The 18119-nt window shown below is 34.7% G+C and overlaps 2 protein-coding genes across 4 annotated transcripts in view; one reads left to right on the top strand and one right to left on the bottom strand.

Annotated features, from left to right (window-relative positions):
- Positions 1-12155, bottom strand: part of LOC109332823 (stromal processing peptidase, chloroplastic-like) — a 14957-nt gene extending 2802 nt beyond the window's left edge. The window contains exons 1-14 of one of the 2 annotated variants that reach the window (XM_019567889.1): positions 12014-12155; positions 11492-11738; positions 10874-11103; positions 10146-10344; positions 9316-9363; positions 8992-9099; positions 8663-8851; positions 8278-8571; positions 7443-7544; positions 6826-6960; positions 6220-6444; positions 1741-1944; positions 1222-1392; positions 168-317 (exon numbers count right to left, since the gene is read on the bottom strand). In XM_019567889.1, the coding sequence (XP_019423434.1) occupies positions 168-317; positions 1222-1392; positions 1741-1944; positions 6220-6444; positions 6826-6960; positions 7443-7544; positions 8278-8571; positions 8663-8851; positions 8992-9099; positions 9316-9363; positions 10146-10344; positions 10874-11103; positions 11492-11738; positions 12014-12138 (2427 nt within the window). In that variant the 5' untranslated portion in view covers positions 12139-12155. The remainder of the gene's footprint in view (positions 1-167; positions 318-1221; positions 1393-1740; positions 1945-6219; positions 6445-6825; positions 6961-7442; positions 7545-8277; positions 8572-8662; positions 8852-8991; positions 9100-9315; positions 9364-10145; positions 10345-10873; positions 11104-11491; positions 11739-12013) is intronic. The other variant, XM_019567890.1, reaches the window with a different exon arrangement.
- On the top strand, positions 13960-17233 carry LOC109333357 (TOM1-like protein 2). 2 transcript variants are annotated; one of them, XM_019568815.1, is made up of 4 exons: positions 13960-14067; positions 14160-14754; positions 15291-15542; positions 16568-17233. In XM_019568815.1, exons 2-4 carry the CDS (start codon positions 14230-14232, stop codon positions 16991-16993), a joined length of 1203 nt encoding a protein of 400 aa, XP_019424360.1. In that variant the 5' UTR covers positions 13960-14067; positions 14160-14229; the 3' UTR covers positions 16994-17233. The 2 variants fall into 2 exon arrangements, with proteins under 2 accessions (XP_019424360.1, XP_019424359.1); XM_019568814.1 differs by having other exon boundaries at positions 13960-14754.

Here is an 18119-nt window from a genome sequence, read left to right as displayed (position 1 = left end):
AACATATGCAGAGTATAGGATAAGATTAATAAGAATGAGTGGAGGGTATAGGATAAGATTTTTCTTTTAAATAAGAATGTATGTAACTCTCTTGTAGTCAATGGAAAATAGAAAGCCTATTAAAGAGACATTAAAATTTGGAAACATCAGTTAGTAAGAAAAGTTACCTGCTCCCTTGAGAAGTTGCCAACACGACCTCCCTCGCTAAGTGTCCTAAAACCTACAATCACAGATCCTCTTGAATCAAAGCTCTCAGCTGCACGTCCACCACCAACAATCAGCTGCATCACACCACTTTGTGTTTCAGTTTTTGATATCTGTTAACAATTAAAGGCACTAATAAGTAGTGGAAAATCAATTACATCTTCTTAACCAGTCCAAACCCTTCCTTTTTCCAAGCCACCAATCTCAAAATATTGTCAAATCATGGCATTTATTTAAGAAGTTAGAAATTGCAAAGCAGTACCAACATATTAGGAAATTAAAAAACAAATTATGATAAGCTTGCTCTTCTTTCAATCCATAATTGTAGAAAAGCTACGGCTGAGCACAAGAATTAGGAACCCATTGAGACCAAGACACCATTTCTAAAACATGAGATGGGGAACAAAAGATACCTTTTAGCAACAAATGTGGTCCAAGATGGACAAAATTATCCAGATCAAATTAATATATCAGAATATGGTCAGCAAATAACAGGTTTTTGCAGCTTTGCTGCACAAGGCATGCACACCAGGAAAGGATACAAACAGTTGTATACGGAATTTGGGTGATCTAATTATCTCTGTAGTATAGTTTGTTATAATTTTTTACATAAGAGGTGACTCATGAGCTCATGGAAGGCAGATTATAATTATATTGCCCACTAATGCAGATAAGAAATGGTCATGCATCCATCATTGTGACACCATTTGCCTATTAGATTCCACATACAGTTAGTAGACAATCCATTGACTATAGTTAATGATTACCAAGGGACAATGACATCAGACAAAATTTTAATCTTCACTTAAATCTATAAACTCTATTGTTCCAAATAAACAATCTGGAACAAAACAAATGGACATCTAGCAATTTCTTGTTACATACATGTGGGAATAAAATTCAATATAGCATAACAACTAACAAGGAGATGAATACAATGACAGAGAAGGAAATTAAACAGAAAGGTGAGCAGGTACTACTATCATGAGAAATTCAATATAAACTTGTATAGCACACCTTATAATTAACAGAAATTCCATTTGTAAGACGGCGCCGAAAGATCCCAGTTTCCTCGTCATAAAGCTTTGTAGAATTGATTTCAGGACTTATAGGAATAAAGGCTGGCTTGCACCGCATTTTTAACTCTTTTAGCATTGATGATTGTATCAGTTCTTTTGGTACTTCAAGCTATATATGTATACATATATGTTAGAAATTAGTTGAACAGCAATCAAATACATATGCAAGACAACGTTATAGCAGCTAGCTCATGATGGAATTGGCTATTATCATTAGAATCTCACTATCCACAAACAATGATTCAAATTTGAGAAAGTTTGGTAGATACATATCATAGCACATGAACAAGGTTACGATTCAGCTATAGGTTTATACCTCAGAGAACGTAACCAATTTTTTAATGTAAACAAGTATCAAATATACAAATCGTAAGTCATTAGGTGAAAATCAACAGGTTCAATACTTGTAATGTCAAATCAGAGTCAACTAACAATGATTGTAACAAGAAAAAGATACCTCAGGCTCTGGCTCAATAGGTTGATTCAATCCTGCTTTCATAGCATCAGTAATTTCAGTGGACGATATCTTGAATTCTGTTTCACCGGTTCCCTCAATGTGAACTTTTCTTGGAACACAAGCAACAATTGCAGCAGGAACAGGTGCAGTAGGCTTTCCAAAATCAGCTACAAACTCTAACAGCTTGGCACCAACAGAATTGACCTACACAAGAAGATATAAAAAAAATTAAAAAAAAATTAAAAGGTGACACCTGTTTTTTATAATTTATACAAAAAACGAAATAAATGTTTCTACAATGACTCTTAAAAACATTAAATTAAATTTAAAACATAAATAAAAATAGAGAGGGTGAGCCTTAGTACAACAATAAGGTTGTTGCTTAGTGATCATGAGGTCACGGGTTCAAATCCTGAAACAGTCTCTTCACTTGTGGGGTAAGGCTACATACATCTACCCTCCCTAGACCCCACTAGGTGGGAGCCTTGTGCATCGGTCGCCTTTTTTATTTAATTTTTTGTCAATAAAAGAATAAAGAGATAATGAAGCACAATAGCAAAAATATTGCCAATAATAAGGAGAAAAAAGAACAACAATCCCAACAACGATAGCCTTTTCAATCTAAGTAAGTTCAGTTACATGGATCAAGCCACAATTACGACAGCTCACATTTTTTTTAAAGTTATTCAGTTGGGTTGACAATAAACTGGTAAATATTCTAAAGACTCTCTCCTTTAACTAGGCCACTAATGTGCCACAAGAAAACAATCTAAGATTGCCCAAAAAGAAGCTGACAGCTTACCCATGGTATGTGAGGAATCAGAAATTGATAAGAAAAGGGGAGAAAAAACTCCTCAAATTATCATACCAGGATAATAAAACAAAAAGGTAGTAACAGCAGTTCTAAAATTAATGCCAGCAGCACTCTGTATAAAGCTCATGCAACACAAAGACATGTATTTTGAAAGTTGATCTAATAAGAGTCAGTTACAACAAAATAGGACGGTTTAAATAAAGAAAAAAATGCACAAGTTCAACCACCACAAATGTAAATACCTCCTTGAGGGTCACTGTCTCAGCAACTACCAGCAAACTTTCATGCCCTTGTCTCTGGTCCATAACTTTATGGCCAAGAGCATCACTTCCCATGATAAAATCCAGATTATCAACAGAAGATACATTATCAGTCATGGCTGCTAAGTGTTCACTATCTTTCAGAAGGGCGTCTAAATAACGAGTTAATTCAGCCTGAGTAATACCAAACTCTTTAATCCTACGAACCTGCATCACATAAATTTACATTAGACTCTCATAACAGAAATAATGCAGATCCACATAGGCCATCATTCAAGAAATTTAAAACCTAGAGGAATGTAATTTCTTCTATGCAACCTGAGGTCAAAAGGATCCAGGGAATATTTGTTAGAGAAAACAATATATACACATACATATATGTAATGGACAATGTACATGTTCAATTCATTGTCTTAAATTCAAGGCCTTACACGTCTTTCTAAGTTAAACGTAGGAACGAAACCAGCAATTGAAATATAAAAATGGTGGAGCATATTAGCATATAGTTATAACTGAAACAATCAATGGACATAAAACAAAAATTTTCACTACCGCAAAGACAGCTGGAGCAAAGCAGAAGAGACAAACCTCTTGAACAGCAACACTAATTGCACTCTGCCAATTCTTCGGTTCTGCAGTTATGGTAAGAGTGGTCACAGTACACCCTGTCCTTCCAGAATCACAATGATCCAATTCAACTGAAGTGAATGGTGGATTTGAACTCTGAAAATTTCATGTATTACCAACATATTACAAGTACGGATACACTATCCAGCAAATTAACATAGCATAAGAAACTCACTTTCTCTCTCTTATATCTCTTCCTTTTAATTATTATTCTTTAAGGGTGAGTTTGGTGTGGGTGTAAAACTGGGATTGACAATTTTGTGGATGAGTTTTCAATAAAATCTTACAAATAAAACTAATCCATGATTTTTTTTCATTTCCATCTATAGCCCCATACGAAACATACATAAGGATTATTACAAACACTTAACAATGTTTGGGGGAGGAATTCATTAACAATAAAGACAGATATCATGCCCCAAAGTATTAAGCCACTTTTTATTAGATCAAAGAAATGCATCAAGTATCACATAAACACAACAAAGTGACTTAATGAAATACCAATCAAATTCTTACAGTAGCCAAAAAGTCAGGATTAAGAAGTAGCACTATACAAGATACAAAGAATTTCATCTCACCTTATATCTCGTACTGGTACGAAAATGAAGAGCAGACAAAAATATTCTTTTCATCAAGACGTTACGCAAATCACCATATGTCTGAACCTTATTCACTGGAATCTGCACGAATTTCAATGAGATGATTCAGAGAGAAGGAACAGAAGTGTTATATTAGCCAAAAGTATATCACTAAAACACCATAGGGAATGGGGAAAAGTTATGAAAGGAAAGAATAGGGAAGACGAAATCATGCAACCAAATATGCAAAAGTTGGGGAAAGTTTAGTCCCATAAGTTGACTGACAGCTAAGTACTTCATACAATTGCCTACTGGGATACTAGCATTAGTAGGTCATGACAAAAGTAGAAAGCAAATAAAAATATAATTAAATTGTATTATATACATTGTTCATTGGACCAGTAGATCTTGATGAACAAATAAATCAAGGTTCCCTTCCTCAAATACCCAACACCTCATATAACCATTTTTCCTCAGTAAAAGGTCTCTAATCACACCTCCAACAATGTTAACAGCTCTAAAATTTTAATCAATCGCGATTAAATAAAGCCAATTTTTTATTAAAATAGTACTTCCAAGGGGAATTATATGCACTATAAACAGGGTTCCCACCTAGTGGGGTCTGTGAGGATAGATGTACACAAACTTAACCTCGCTAAAGAAGAAACTATTTCCAGGATTTGAACTCATGACCTCTTCGGGTCACAAGGCCAACAACCTTATTGTAGTGCCGAGGTTCACCCTCTATATATGCACTAAAGCAACCACAAAATGGCCATTAGAAGCTGGACTAAACAATAAGTTAAATATAAAACAAAATTAAACCTCCTTATACCTTGCAGAACATACTAATTGAAAATTTTTTAAGCAACTCATGTTGAAATATTTGTGGTGGCTTCAAATCGGTACTGCTTTTGGGAAGTGACCAATTATGCTTGACAGGAGGACGAACAGTTTGTCTTTCCTTACTGACTACTTTTGATTGGTCAATATTGGCTGATCTTTCACTTGAGTTTCCACCCAGACCAACGGAGAGCTTAGGAACAAGACAACTAGCCATTGGCCCAAATGCACTAGGAATGGCTACCAAACTCTTCTCACTCTCGACACCAGTTTGTCCAAGAATTGCCTGCATGACAACAGCTATTGTATAAGACTCCTAAAAATTTAACTGCAGTCACAACCAAACCTACTACTTTGCAAGTTACTGTTTGACGTACTTCAATCTGGTAAACAGTCTTTGAGATGTTATCAATATCCCCTACGATGTACAAGGTTGCATTTGCCGTGCAGTAGGCTTTCCAAAATCAGCTACAAACTCTAACAGCTTGGCACCAACAGAATTGACCTACACAAGAAGATATAAAAAAAATTAAAAAAAAATTAAAAGGTGACACCTGTTTTTTATAATTTATACAAAAAACGAAATAAATGTTTCTACAATGACTCTTAAAAACATTAAATTAAATTTAAAACATAAATAAAAATAGAGAGGGTGAGCCTTAGTACAACAATAAGGTTGTTGCTTAGTGATCATGAGGTCACGGGTTCAAATCCTGAAACAGTCTCTTCACTTGTGGGGTAAGGCTACATACATCTACCCTCCCTAGACCCCACTAGGTGGGAGCCTTGTGCATCGGTCGCCTTTTTTATTTAATTTTTTGTCAATAAAAGAATAAAGAGATAATGAAGCACAATAGCAAAAATATTGCCAATAATAAGGAGAAAAAAGAACAACAATCCCAACAACGATAGCCTTTTCAATCTAAGTAAGTTCAGTTACATGGATCAAGCCACAATTACGACAGCTCACATTTTTTTTAAAGTTATTCAGTTGGGTTGACAATAAACTGGTAAATATTCTAAAGACTCTCTCCTTTAACTAGGCCACTAATGTGCCACAAGAAAACAATCTAAGATTGCCCAAAAAGAAGCTGACAGCTTACCCATGGTATGTGAGGAATCAGAAATTGATAAGAAAAGGGGAGAAAAAACTCCTCAAATTATCATACCAGGATAATAAAACAAAAAGGTAGTAACAGCAGTTCTAAAATTAATGCCAGCAGCACTCTGTATAAAGCTCATGCAACACAAAGACATGTATTTTGAAAGTTGATCTAATAAGAGTCAGTTACAACAAAATAGGACGGTTTAAATAAAGAAAAAAATGCACAAGTTCAACCACCACAAATGTAAATACCTCCTTGAGGGTCACTGTCTCAGCAACTACCAGCAAACTTTCATGCCCTTGTCTCTGGTCCATAACTTTATGGCCAAGAGCATCACTTCCCATGATAAAATCCAGATTATCAACAGAAGATACATTATCAGTCATGGCTGCTAAGTGTTCACTATCTTTCAGAAGGGCGTCTAAATAACGAGTTAATTCAGCCTGAGTAATACCAAACTCTTTAATCCTACGAACCTGCATCACATAAATTTACATTAGACTCTCATAACAGAAATAATGCAGATCCACATAGGCCATCATTCAAGAAATTTAAAACCTAGAGGAATGTAATTTCTTCTATGCAACCTGAGGTCAAAAGGATCCAGGGAATATTTGTTAGAGAAAACAATATATACACATACATATATGTAATGGACAATGTACATGTTCAATTCATTGTCTTAAATTCAAGGCCTTACACGTCTTTCTAAGTTAAACGTAGGAACGAAACCAGCAATTGAAATATAAAAATGGTGGAGCATATTAGCATATAGTTATAACTGAAACAATCAATGGACATAAAACAAAAATTTTCACTACCGCAAAGACAGCTGGAGCAAAGCAGAAGAGACAAACCTCTTGAACAGCAACACTAATTGCACTCTGCCAATTCTTCGGTTCTGCAGTTATGGTAAGAGTGGTCACAGTACACCCTGTCCTTCCAGAATCACAATGATCCAATTCAACTGAAGTGAATGGTGGATTTGAACTCTGAAAATTTCATGTATTACCAACATATTACAAGTACGGATACACTATCCAGCAAATTAACATAGCATAAGAAACTCACTTTCTCTCTCTTATATCTCTTCCTTTTAATTATTATTCTTTAAGGGTGAGTTTGGTGTGGGTGTAAAACTGGGATTGACAATTTTGTGGATGAGTTTTCAATAAAATCTTACAAATAAAACTAATCCATGATTTTTTTTCATTTCCATCTATAGCCCCATACGAAACATACATAAGGATTATTACAAACACTTAACAATGTTTGGGGGAGGAATTCATTAACAATAAAGACAGATATCATGCCCCAAAGTATTAAGCCACTTTTTATTAGATCAAAGAAATGCATCAAGTATCACATAAACACAACAAAGTGACTTAATGAAATACCAATCAAATTCTTACAGTAGCCAAAAAGTCAGGATTAAGAAGTAGCACTATACAAGATACAAAGAATTTCATCTCACCTTATATCTCGTACTGGTACGAAAATGAAGAGCAGACAAAAATATTCTTTTCATCAAGACGTTACGCAAATCACCATATGTCTGAACCTTATTCACTGGAATCTGCACGAATTTCAATGAGATGATTCAGAGAGAAGGAACAGAAGTGTTATATTAGCCAAAAGTATATCACTAAAACACCATAGGGAATGGGGAAAAGTTATGAAAGGAAAGAATAGGGAAGACGAAATCATGCAACCAAATATGCAAAAGTTGGGGAAAGTTTAGTCCCATAAGTTGACTGACAGCTAAGTACTTCATACAATTGCCTACTGGGATACTAGCATTAGTAGGTCATGACAAAAGTAGAAAGCAAATAAAAATATAATTAAATTGTATTATATACATTGTTCATTGGACCAGTAGATCTTGATGAACAAATAAATCAAGGTTCCCTTCCTCAAATACCCAACACCTCATATAACCATTTTTCCTCAGTAAAAGGTCTCTAATCACACCTCCAACAATGTTAACAGCTCTAAAATTTTAATCAATCGCGATTAAATAAAGCCAATTTTTTATTAAAATAGTACTTCCAAGGGGAATTATATGCACTATAAACAGGGTTCCCACCTAGTGGGGTCTGTGAGGATAGATGTACACAAACTTAACCTCGCTAAAGAAGAAACTATTTCCAGGATTTGAACTCATGACCTCTTCGGGTCACAAGGCCAACAACCTTATTGTAGTGCCGAGGTTCACCCTCTATATATGCACTAAAGCAACCACAAAATGGCCATTAGAAGCTGGACTAAACAATAAGTTAAATATAAAACAAAATTAAACCTCCTTATACCTTGCAGAACATACTAATTGAAAATTTTTTAAGCAACTCATGTTGAAATATTTGTGGTGGCTTCAAATCGGTACTGCTTTTGGGAAGTGACCAATTATGCTTGACAGGAGGACGAACAGTTTGTCTTTCCTTACTGACTACTTTTGATTGGTCAATATTGGCTGATCTTTCACTTGAGTTTCCACCCAGACCAACGGAGAGCTTAGGAACAAGACAACTAGCCATTGGCCCAAATGCACTAGGAATGGCTACCAAACTCTTCTCACTCTCGACACCAGTTTGTCCAAGAATTGCCTGCATGACAACAGCTATTGTATAAGACTCCTAAAAATTTAACTGCAGTCACAACCAAACCTACTACTTTGCAAGTTACTGTTTGACGTACTTCAATCTGGTAAACAGTCTTTGAGATGTTATCAATATCCCCTACGATGTACAAGGTTGCATTTGCCGGGAAATACCAACGCTCATGAAATTTCCTTATTTTATCTGCATCCCACTTCTTTATCTGTTCTTCTAATCCAATTGGAAACCGTTTGCTCAGCTTGTTTTCAGAATGCAGATTCTGTAACAACTGCAATTACAGAATTTGTTTTTTATTAAAGCAATTACATAAATTAAAAGCAAAGGAAATAGGAAACAAAAAGTGTACTGGTCAATTATGCAAAAAAATCAAGTTGATGGCCAAATTCCAAAAGAAATTCTGCTCCACACCTGGCAACCAACCCGGTACTCTATTGTATTCATCATTTGAAGCTCTGAGAGTATAGCATGCCGTTCTTTTTCAATTCTAGAAGCAAGGAACTTTGGCTGAAAAGCTATCTGCATAGCAACCGAAAAGTACCATATTGGTGTTTACTCTTTTGTCTGAATTCCTTCCTCTAGGTCTAGGTCGTGATGGACCAAAGCAATGAATGCATCAAAATACTAAGACGCAGATCAGATGAAGTGTGTATAAGCTTAAATATGCATCTCTTCAAAGTAGAAGTTGCTTGTAGTTGTATGGTATGGAACAAAGCATAGTTAGATAAAGCATACCTCGTACAAGGCATCCAGAACAAATGGAAGTAGATCACCATCAGAATCCTGACAAGCAACATTCAATTATAACCAACATCAATATATACAGTATAAAACAAGTCAGTGAACACAAACATATATTAGAAACAAGATGTGGCAGGTTTATGTTCGTATTTTTTTTAGTGATGGGCAGCTGCAACAAATAAGCACTAAAGAATCATAGAAGTTAGTAGCAATACACAAATAGATTTAAGCACAATGCAGGCACATATTGAGAAATATTGAATTTAATGTTTGGAGGAAGAATTTTAACACAAAATAAGAATAGTAATTATGACACTAGATTTCTACAGTCGCGACTAAATCCATTTCATCCGCTTTCACTGGAAAGTTTTTCTTTACAAGAAATTGAGCCTAATGCTGTCTCAAATGGATTTTCACCCTAAATCTCATGGTGAATCTCTTTTAAGAATGATATTCATATTTCAGAATCAAGAGAAGTGTCATTTATTTCCTTGATGTTGACACGGATCAACATTTACATGTCACGGCAAATTTACAATTCTGCACGTCCAGTGATACAATAGAAGTATAGAACCTTGGGTGTCATCGTGACACTTCTTTCTTACAACTTAAGTGAAAATTTACAGTTAGTAGCACACTATACTGATCAAGATATAAACTAATCATGCTCATTACAACATCAATAATTCCCACGTGTTGCTTTGGCAGAAGTACACAATAAACTTTATTCTTTTCGTAACAAAAAAAATCAATTAATATCCAAATGGAGAAATATCAATGAACTTTTATTAGAACACTACAACAACATGCCAAATGTCCCAAACCTTGGTACTGGTAGGAGCGTGGATGTGAAACACAGTATGGTGGATACAAGTATAAGCATTAGAACGGGCTCCTGTCACTAGAAGCTTCTCACGTTTTTTACTTCCAAGGAAAGCAACATGTTCAATCATGTGTGCAATGCCTTGCTCATCATCCTCTTCATCTATTGATCCAGCATGAACTTCCAAATGTGCTTCAAATCTAATAATGAATCAGATTATACTAAGTAGTTAGCAAGAAGTCTTTGTATAGCCCTCATTTCAGATTTATCATCACTGGCATATTACATCAAAATAATGCTGACAAGAGAAGACACAAAACTATGAAACATTGACTCAACTGTGTCACTCCATGTTTTTATTTTGAACAAAATTATTCACTTTAGAGGTGTTATACATACAGTCCATGTAAGAACAACTTCAGATTACAATTTAGCATTAAAAACTATGCATTGTCAATATAGCATTCCTGCAGAACCAACAACCATTCAACAACATAAGGGTAAGGCAATGAGGTGAGCATCTGAAGGGGGAATTGGAAGACATAAAGCAATTTGCCTCAAGCAAGTACCCAATGTGTAAAACAATATCATAAATCCTCTGTCAGACTTGTATGTGATCATTACAAGTGTATAATAAACAAACTCAATGATGATATATCAATAAATCACTAAATCCACAATTCTGTGTATATTATTAAACGCCAACGTATCATCATGTATTGAACTCACCTATTTGATGGAACTTTATTTGGCAGAATCAGGTAACACAGCCCATTCTTTAGTTGACCTCGATGCAACTTAGAGTGAGATGGTAGTTCAGAACTTAAAAATCCCTCTATCTGCTCTATTTCAGAAACAAATAAACTTGAATCCTGTTTTTTAGCAATACCATCGGTCCAGATTGTAATTGCTGCATGTGGCTCATCAGGACCAACAGTTGCATGTGGAAGTTGAACCCGCTTGACATTAAAAGATGTAATGACACAATGAGAAGTGATATTTGAGAGTAAGGAAAAATGACATTAATAATACCTAAATGTAATCACATCATAAGCACAAATATAATAAGCAGAACTAAAACAGACATAGTCATGGGACTGTTAAACAAGGATGATACTGTTTCCAGATTTTGCCATGTTAGTTATACAACAAAGTAAAATTTGGCAAAAGAGATGCTGTCTTTGTTTTATTTTCATTTGGAGTATAGATAAAATTAAAAAAGAAAACTTGAAGGGTGAACATAGAGGTGATTCGAAAAGCACCCCATTTTTTGTGGTGAGATAGCCACATGAAAAAGTTAGGCAATGTTCTGAATAGATAAGCCCGAAGTGAAGTTGGAATACTTACAGAAACGTGATCAAGTTTACTCTTGGAAAACTGACAAGCAGATTTATGAAGAAAAGCTCCAGGAATAAACCTTGCAAGACTTGTATGGCGTTTCTTGCGAGAGACAAGATAGCAAGAGGTAAAACTACGGTGTGGCAAGAATAATGATTGTGTGACTGGTTCACCAAGGATGGAAATATAGTGCTTCCAGGCATCACCTTTGTTGGCTCTCAAACTCGATCCACCATTAACAGCTTTATGCAGTCTTCTTTCAGTGAGAGAAATATATGCATTATAACAGTTAATATATTAAGATGCAAAAAGATGACTGGTTGAGTTGTTTCGTGGTTGAATGAAGTAATAAACATGTAGCAAATTACACAAAATGAATGAAGTAATAAACATGTAGCAAATTACACAAATTGTGTAATATTATTATTATTATTATTATTATTATCATTGGAAGTATCTATCTATAGATCTATGAGCATATGAAAATAAAAAGGAGATAAAAGAGGGAGCGATAATGGAAAGAAAAAGTACCTTGGATATTGAGTAGGAGATAAGAAAAAACGATTGTTACGGAATCGAGAGGAAGAAGCGTTTATTGTTGTTTTAGAGTGATGAAGAGAAACGATAGAAGTTGAAGCTGAAGTGGACATAGCCATGAATTCACAGAGAAACAGAGAATTCCTCACTAAATTCAATGTCAAATTTTCAATTGAAAGTTGCAATTCCTCACTTTAACCAAATGTGATTCTAAATGCTCCTAAACTCATTTTAAAATGTGAATTTCAAACAATATTTACATGTTCATAAGTCATTATGAAGGCTTTAAATGGAAAACCAAAGCTATTGAGCTAGGAAAGATGATGTAGTTGGGAAATATTTGAGTGAAATAATTGATGTCAATAAACCGAAACTCTTATTCGTTTGAAATTCGATTTGTTATTCATTTGAAACTTTATTTATTATTTAGTCTAATAAACTTTTCATGAATCAAATTGGTCGAATTTAAGCTGAAAATTGAGTTCGTTAAATAAATAGGCTGAACTTGTTAGATATAATTTGACTGGTTCGTTTATATATATACATATAAAACCTTTTGTAATATTTTTTAAAATGATTAATTATTTGAGTTGTCTAAATGAACAAATTCGAACTCCATTGAATAGTTCGCAAACTTTAACCAAGTCGAACTCGAGCTAAGAAGATAGCTTATATCAAACTCAAGTTGAGTTTCAAGCTAAACCAATATTTATCAAGTTGAACTCTAGTTCGACTCAATTCAGTTAATTTCCCGTTCTAAGATACTCAAATAGTTACAACACATTTGTTGTCCTTAAATAAGTGGTAGTTTACTTTATAATTATTAACATTTTTTTAGTAAATTAATCAAATTTTTTACTTTCTCTTCAATAGTGTAACTCATATTTTTGTCCTTGAATGGATCATATCATTTATCTACTTTAAAAAATGCCCATTTACACACCAAAATTTACTAACAGACCATTTTTTGGTTAAGGATCATCACTCAATATGCTCTAAGGAAAGGTTGATGTGGTTGGTGAAGAGCTAGGCCCTTATTAAAACAATTAAACAATTGAGTCCATTACACTTAAATTCATTCAATTTCAAATTCAAAACTAAACACTAGATATGGGCTTGCAACACAAATACCAAAACTCATAAATGATTATTTTGTCCTTGTGATACTAATGAATAGTTATTTTGTTACTTCAAGTTTAAATCCTTCATTTATCCAATCAATAAAAACCTTGTCTTGTGCAAAGAAAACTACCTTAATGCTATCTGTATTAGGAAATTGATCTCTCCATCAATTCACTAATAATTGATATAAATAAAAAATAGTAAGATGCATTACTCTCTTCAAATCAACTAACAGACTAATTAGTATAAAAAAATGAAAAGGGCTTTGATTCTTGTAGGGTAAATAATATAATATAGGGAAACCAAGTTCTAAGATAGAATTAAACTTTTTTATTGAACTGCTACTTGTATCTTTACAAAAAAAATATATATAAATGAGTACCATTATAACATTAGTGAAGAAGTGAATAAATAAATGTATTTGTTTAGAGATAAGATCAACCTAATCCAAGAGTAAGTATTAAAAAATTACTCGATATTACAGTCATTCATTTTTTGAGAAATCCAATAATTTAATTCTATTCATTAATTCAAATCCTTTGATTTTTCTGGGAGTAAGTTTTTTCCATTTACTTTTGGAGTAATTGAATCATTTCCTTTAATTAATGAGAAAATGTTGTGTAAGGTCCTATTGGATTTTGAATGTCGAGTTATTTGTTAAGAGAGTTAATCACAAATCCCAAAAATGATTATTTTCTTACGCAAAATGTGATTGAATATTAAGAAAAAATTAATGAGAACGTAATAGAAAAGGCACCTAAGTAATGTCCCAAAAAAAGAAAGGCATTTACGTAAGGAAAGGAAGAACGAAGAGAAAACAACAGAGACTTTACTGAGTCCTTACGCGTCGTCTCTACCAAATTCTTCTTTTCAAGGTTTCATCTTTCCCTCGCTGCGATTCAACCCTTTTCATTTTCCAATTCCAGGTTTTGTTTTTTATATTCTCTCTTTCTAGTTTTTCATCCAAACATTTTCGAATTTTCCATTACTATCACCTAATCGGCAAAAAAAAACGTAGGTATATATAATACAATTGCAGTTGAATTTGAGAGTAAATTAAATTAGGGTTTGTGAGATTGTGTAAGAAAATGGTTGATAACAACAATTTGATGGAAAAAGTCACTGCATTGGGTGAGAAGCTCAAAATTGGAGGTGCTGAGGTTGGTAAAAAGATGAGTGCTGGAATGAGTTCCATGAGTTTCAAGGTCAAGGAATTCTTCAATGGGCCGAGCCAGGTCGATAAGGTTGTTGAGGATGCTACCTCTGAGGCCCTTGATGAGCCTGATTGGGCTCTCAACCTTGATATTTGTGACCTGATCAATTCTGAGAATGCCAATAGTATTGAATTGATCCAAGGGATCAAGAGGAGGATCATGATCGAGAGTCCTCGGGTTCAGTATCTGGCTCTGGTGTTGCTTGAGACTATTGTCAAGAATTGTGAGAAGGCTTTCTCTGAGGTGGCGGCTGAGAGAGTGCTCGATGAGATGGTGAGGTTGATTGATGATCCTCAGACTGTGGTTAATAACCGGAACAAGGCTTTGATTATGATCGAGGCATGGGGTGAGTCCACCGGCGAGCTGCGCTATCTCCCCATTTATGAAGAAACTTACAAGGTATGTATTTGTCACTTTTCATGCTTGTCTGCTTGATTGTTTGTTTACTCTCAGGAGAAATATAAAACTAAAAGGGCCTTTGTCCTATGGTTAATCCGGGAGGGGGGGTATGAAAGGACCAAATAATTTTGTGTTAGGGCCAAAAAAAGAGTGAAAACCTGCAATAACAACCATAGGCTTGGTTGTTGTTGTAGGTTGCCCCTCTTTTTTTGCAAATAAACTGTGCATCCTACAGGGTCGAACCAAAGAAAACAGAACAAAACATCTTGTTCCATCCTTTTCTATTCGCCCGATAAATGCAAGTATTGGAGACAAAAGATGCCAATATAATGAAGGTAACATGCTTGTACTATTTCTGCTAATAATATGCCCAGGAACTCTGTAAAGAAAGTTCCAGGAGCCTTAGTAAGTTGAATTATTTAGCTAATTACTGTTTGATAATATGAATTTGTCTGAGTGTAATTTATCACCTTGATAGCAATCATGAGCACAATATTTTTTTTAACTTTCCTTGCCTATCACTTTTTATGGTGCAGAGTCTGAAATCAAGGGGTATTCGGTTCCCTGATCGTGACAATGAGAGCTTGGCCCCTATTTTCACTCCTCCCCATTCAGTGTATGCTCCAGAGGCCGATGTTCAAATTCATGCACATGATGTGCAACATGATGATGTTCCTGTCCTGAGTTTTACGCCTGAACAAACAAAGGAAGCCTTTGATGTTGCAAGAAATAGCATTGAGCTTCTTTCTACAGTCTTATCTTCTTCACCACAAGAAGATGTTTTACAGGTATCTTTTAGCTGTGTTATGCCTAACCAGTTGATTGCATTTTTTATGTGCCAGTTTGGATGCTCTGATTTGATTTTGACTAGAGGTAATATCTATTTTGGTAAAGAATGTGTTAGTTGTTTGTGAACAGGACTTCATTTTTTGTTGAAAATACTCCGCATCTTACATTGACAAGTCTTTAAAATTTACTTTTTGTTCACCAGACTCTGACCATAGTTTTGGCATATGGTTTTGTGCTTCTATTATATATAATTTACAGAGCTTACGTAAATTATGATGTTAAAATCACCTTGTGATTTATGATGTTATACCTGTTCGAACGTTTGGGTCTTTGAACCATTATTGGCATCATTCAGGAGTTCAATAATAAGACTCAGCATTTTACAGTTTGGTTTTTCAGAATGTCCTATCGGAAAGGGAAAATTATTTGGTTCAAATTTAATCAGCTGTTTGTTACAAATCCTTTGCTTTAATAATTAATAGTTAATTACTTAATTCCCTGTACAAAATAACATTGGGAGGACATTTTCTGTCCCAAAAGAGTGTACCATTCCATATGCCACTGCTTGTGATTGGTCATAAAAATACTTAATTTTTAAATTTTTAACTTAAATATATTTTTCAACCAATCACAAGTAGTGATACATAGAGTGACACACTTTATGGGATAACATATGTACTCTCAATAACATTGCCCATAGATGCACCAATTAAATGATTTTAACTATACATTGGAATGTTTTTAAACCTAAAAGCTTGTCAGTACTCAGTTTGCCCACGCAAGAATTTGTCTACTTATCCCGATATGCTGGATAGTGAATAGAGTTACAATTTACAAATCAGGCAAATTTGATTATTGTGTATGGTGCATTGCTAATTGTTTAATGCTACTGTGATGTGATCATGGGCTTCATGTAATTTTTGTACATTTGGCCATGTGAAGTTCCTTGTCCGGGAAGAAGCATTTTGTATCAGGCATGAGTGAATTACAAAGAAATAAATCTGATACTTTCTTCCATGGGTAGGATGATTTGACCAACACACTGGTACAGCAGTGCCGTCGGTCCCAAGCCACTGTCCTGCGAGTTATTGAAACTGCTGGGGATAATGAGGCAGTTCTTTTTGAGGCCTTGAATGTTAATGATGAGATTCAAAAGGTTCTCTCCAAGTATGAAGAGTTGAAGGTGCCAACGGTCGCTCCAGTTCCGCATGAACCAGCTATGATACCGGTTGCTGTTGAGCCAGATGAGTCACCACAGCATACTAAAGAAGATGCCTTGATTAGAAAGCCAGCAGGATCAAGAGCCGGGACCCATGGAGGGAGCAATGATGACATGATGGATGATTTGGATGAGATGATTTTTGGCGGAAAAAGTGGGGACTCATCAGCAGATGGGGGACATGATACAAAGAAGCCGCAATCATCGAAAGATGATCTCATCTCCTTCTAAGCTGCACTCGATATCAACTCTGCGTATAGGACTGTCTTTGATGTCTTGATACTTTTATATCTCGATGTTGGTTGTGAACTTTGTTCTGAATTTCAGACTGCTGGTTCCATCATATATTATTTTGCACATTCTTTGCATCTTATGTTTGATTTTATGGTATATAAGTTCTTGACAGATGGGAAACTTCTCTGCAGAATTTCAACTTGGTTTCATATATACAGTCTCATGATTTATGATCTATTACTTTCTTAATGCAGTGTGTTACTATGTTATCTTTGCAAAACATTCATCATTAGCACAATTCAGAGAAAACTTTTTACTTACTTACATACATAACACGTCCTTTTGGTCTTACTCTACACCTTACAAGTAATTAAGTATCAAAAGCATCTCAAAAATTCTTTGAAACTCTTTCTTAAATACTCTTTTATCTTGAAAACTATTTCTCTTGCAATCTCTATGGAGGTTTGTGATCTAACAATCACACTATCTAGCATCTCTACGGCGAGGTTCCGGATTCAGACCGTGACCACAATAACTCTAGAATGTGCATTATGAGTGTCTATGTATCATTGTGGCCATAATAATAACTCTATATCATGAGCATATGAACTCATAACTCTGAATCTATTATAAAAGACATGGGTTACATGTTAAGTATCAGCACATGCACATGCAAATGATGCTATGCAACACTCAAATACCTCAAATGATGCAATTTTGTGTAAGCTAATAATTATGCCCTTCACTTTGTTTCCTAGACTAGATAAAGAATATTGATACAACTCAATTTCTCTGCCCCTTTAGTATCATTGAACGTCATACATCTTATTATTTTTTGTGCAGGGAATAATACATCTCACCTTCATTTTTAGGAAACCACCACGAAACTCTATCCTCTTTTTTGTTTTTTTGCATTGGTCATATTTGCTTATAGTTTTGAAAAATCTATTATATCATAAAAATGTATCACTTCATGTATCATTATTTATTTATGATCGGTCAGACACATAATATTCCCCCTTTTATTTTGAAAATAAAAGTTTAGGCAACAAATCACGATAAGGGACCGACCCACTTGACCTGCAGCGTCACTTTTGAGAACAGAATGCTTCCTTTTCATTTC

This window comes from Lupinus angustifolius, chromosome LG18 (genome assembly GCF_001865875.1).
Source record: "Lupinus angustifolius cultivar Tanjil chromosome LG18, LupAngTanjil_v1.0, whole genome shotgun sequence".
Lineage (NCBI taxonomy): Eukaryota > Viridiplantae > Streptophyta > Magnoliopsida > Fabales > Fabaceae > Lupinus > Lupinus angustifolius.
This window is presented reverse-complemented; position numbering and strand designations above follow the sequence as displayed.

Excerpts from the sequence above, each read along its gene's own strand:
- LOC109333357 (XM_019568815.1), top strand. The coding sequence starts at position 14,230 with ATGGTTGATAACAACAATTTGATGGAAAAAGTCACTGCATTGGGTGAG. Across the intron at positions 14,755-15,290 it reads TTTATGAAGAAACTTACAAG|AGTCTGAAATCAAGGGGTAT; the intron begins GTATGTATTTGT and ends TTTATGGTGCAG. Across the intron at positions 15,543-16,567 it reads CACAAGAAGATGTTTTACAG|GATGATTTGACCAACACACT; the intron begins GTATCTTTTAGC and ends TTCCATGGGTAG.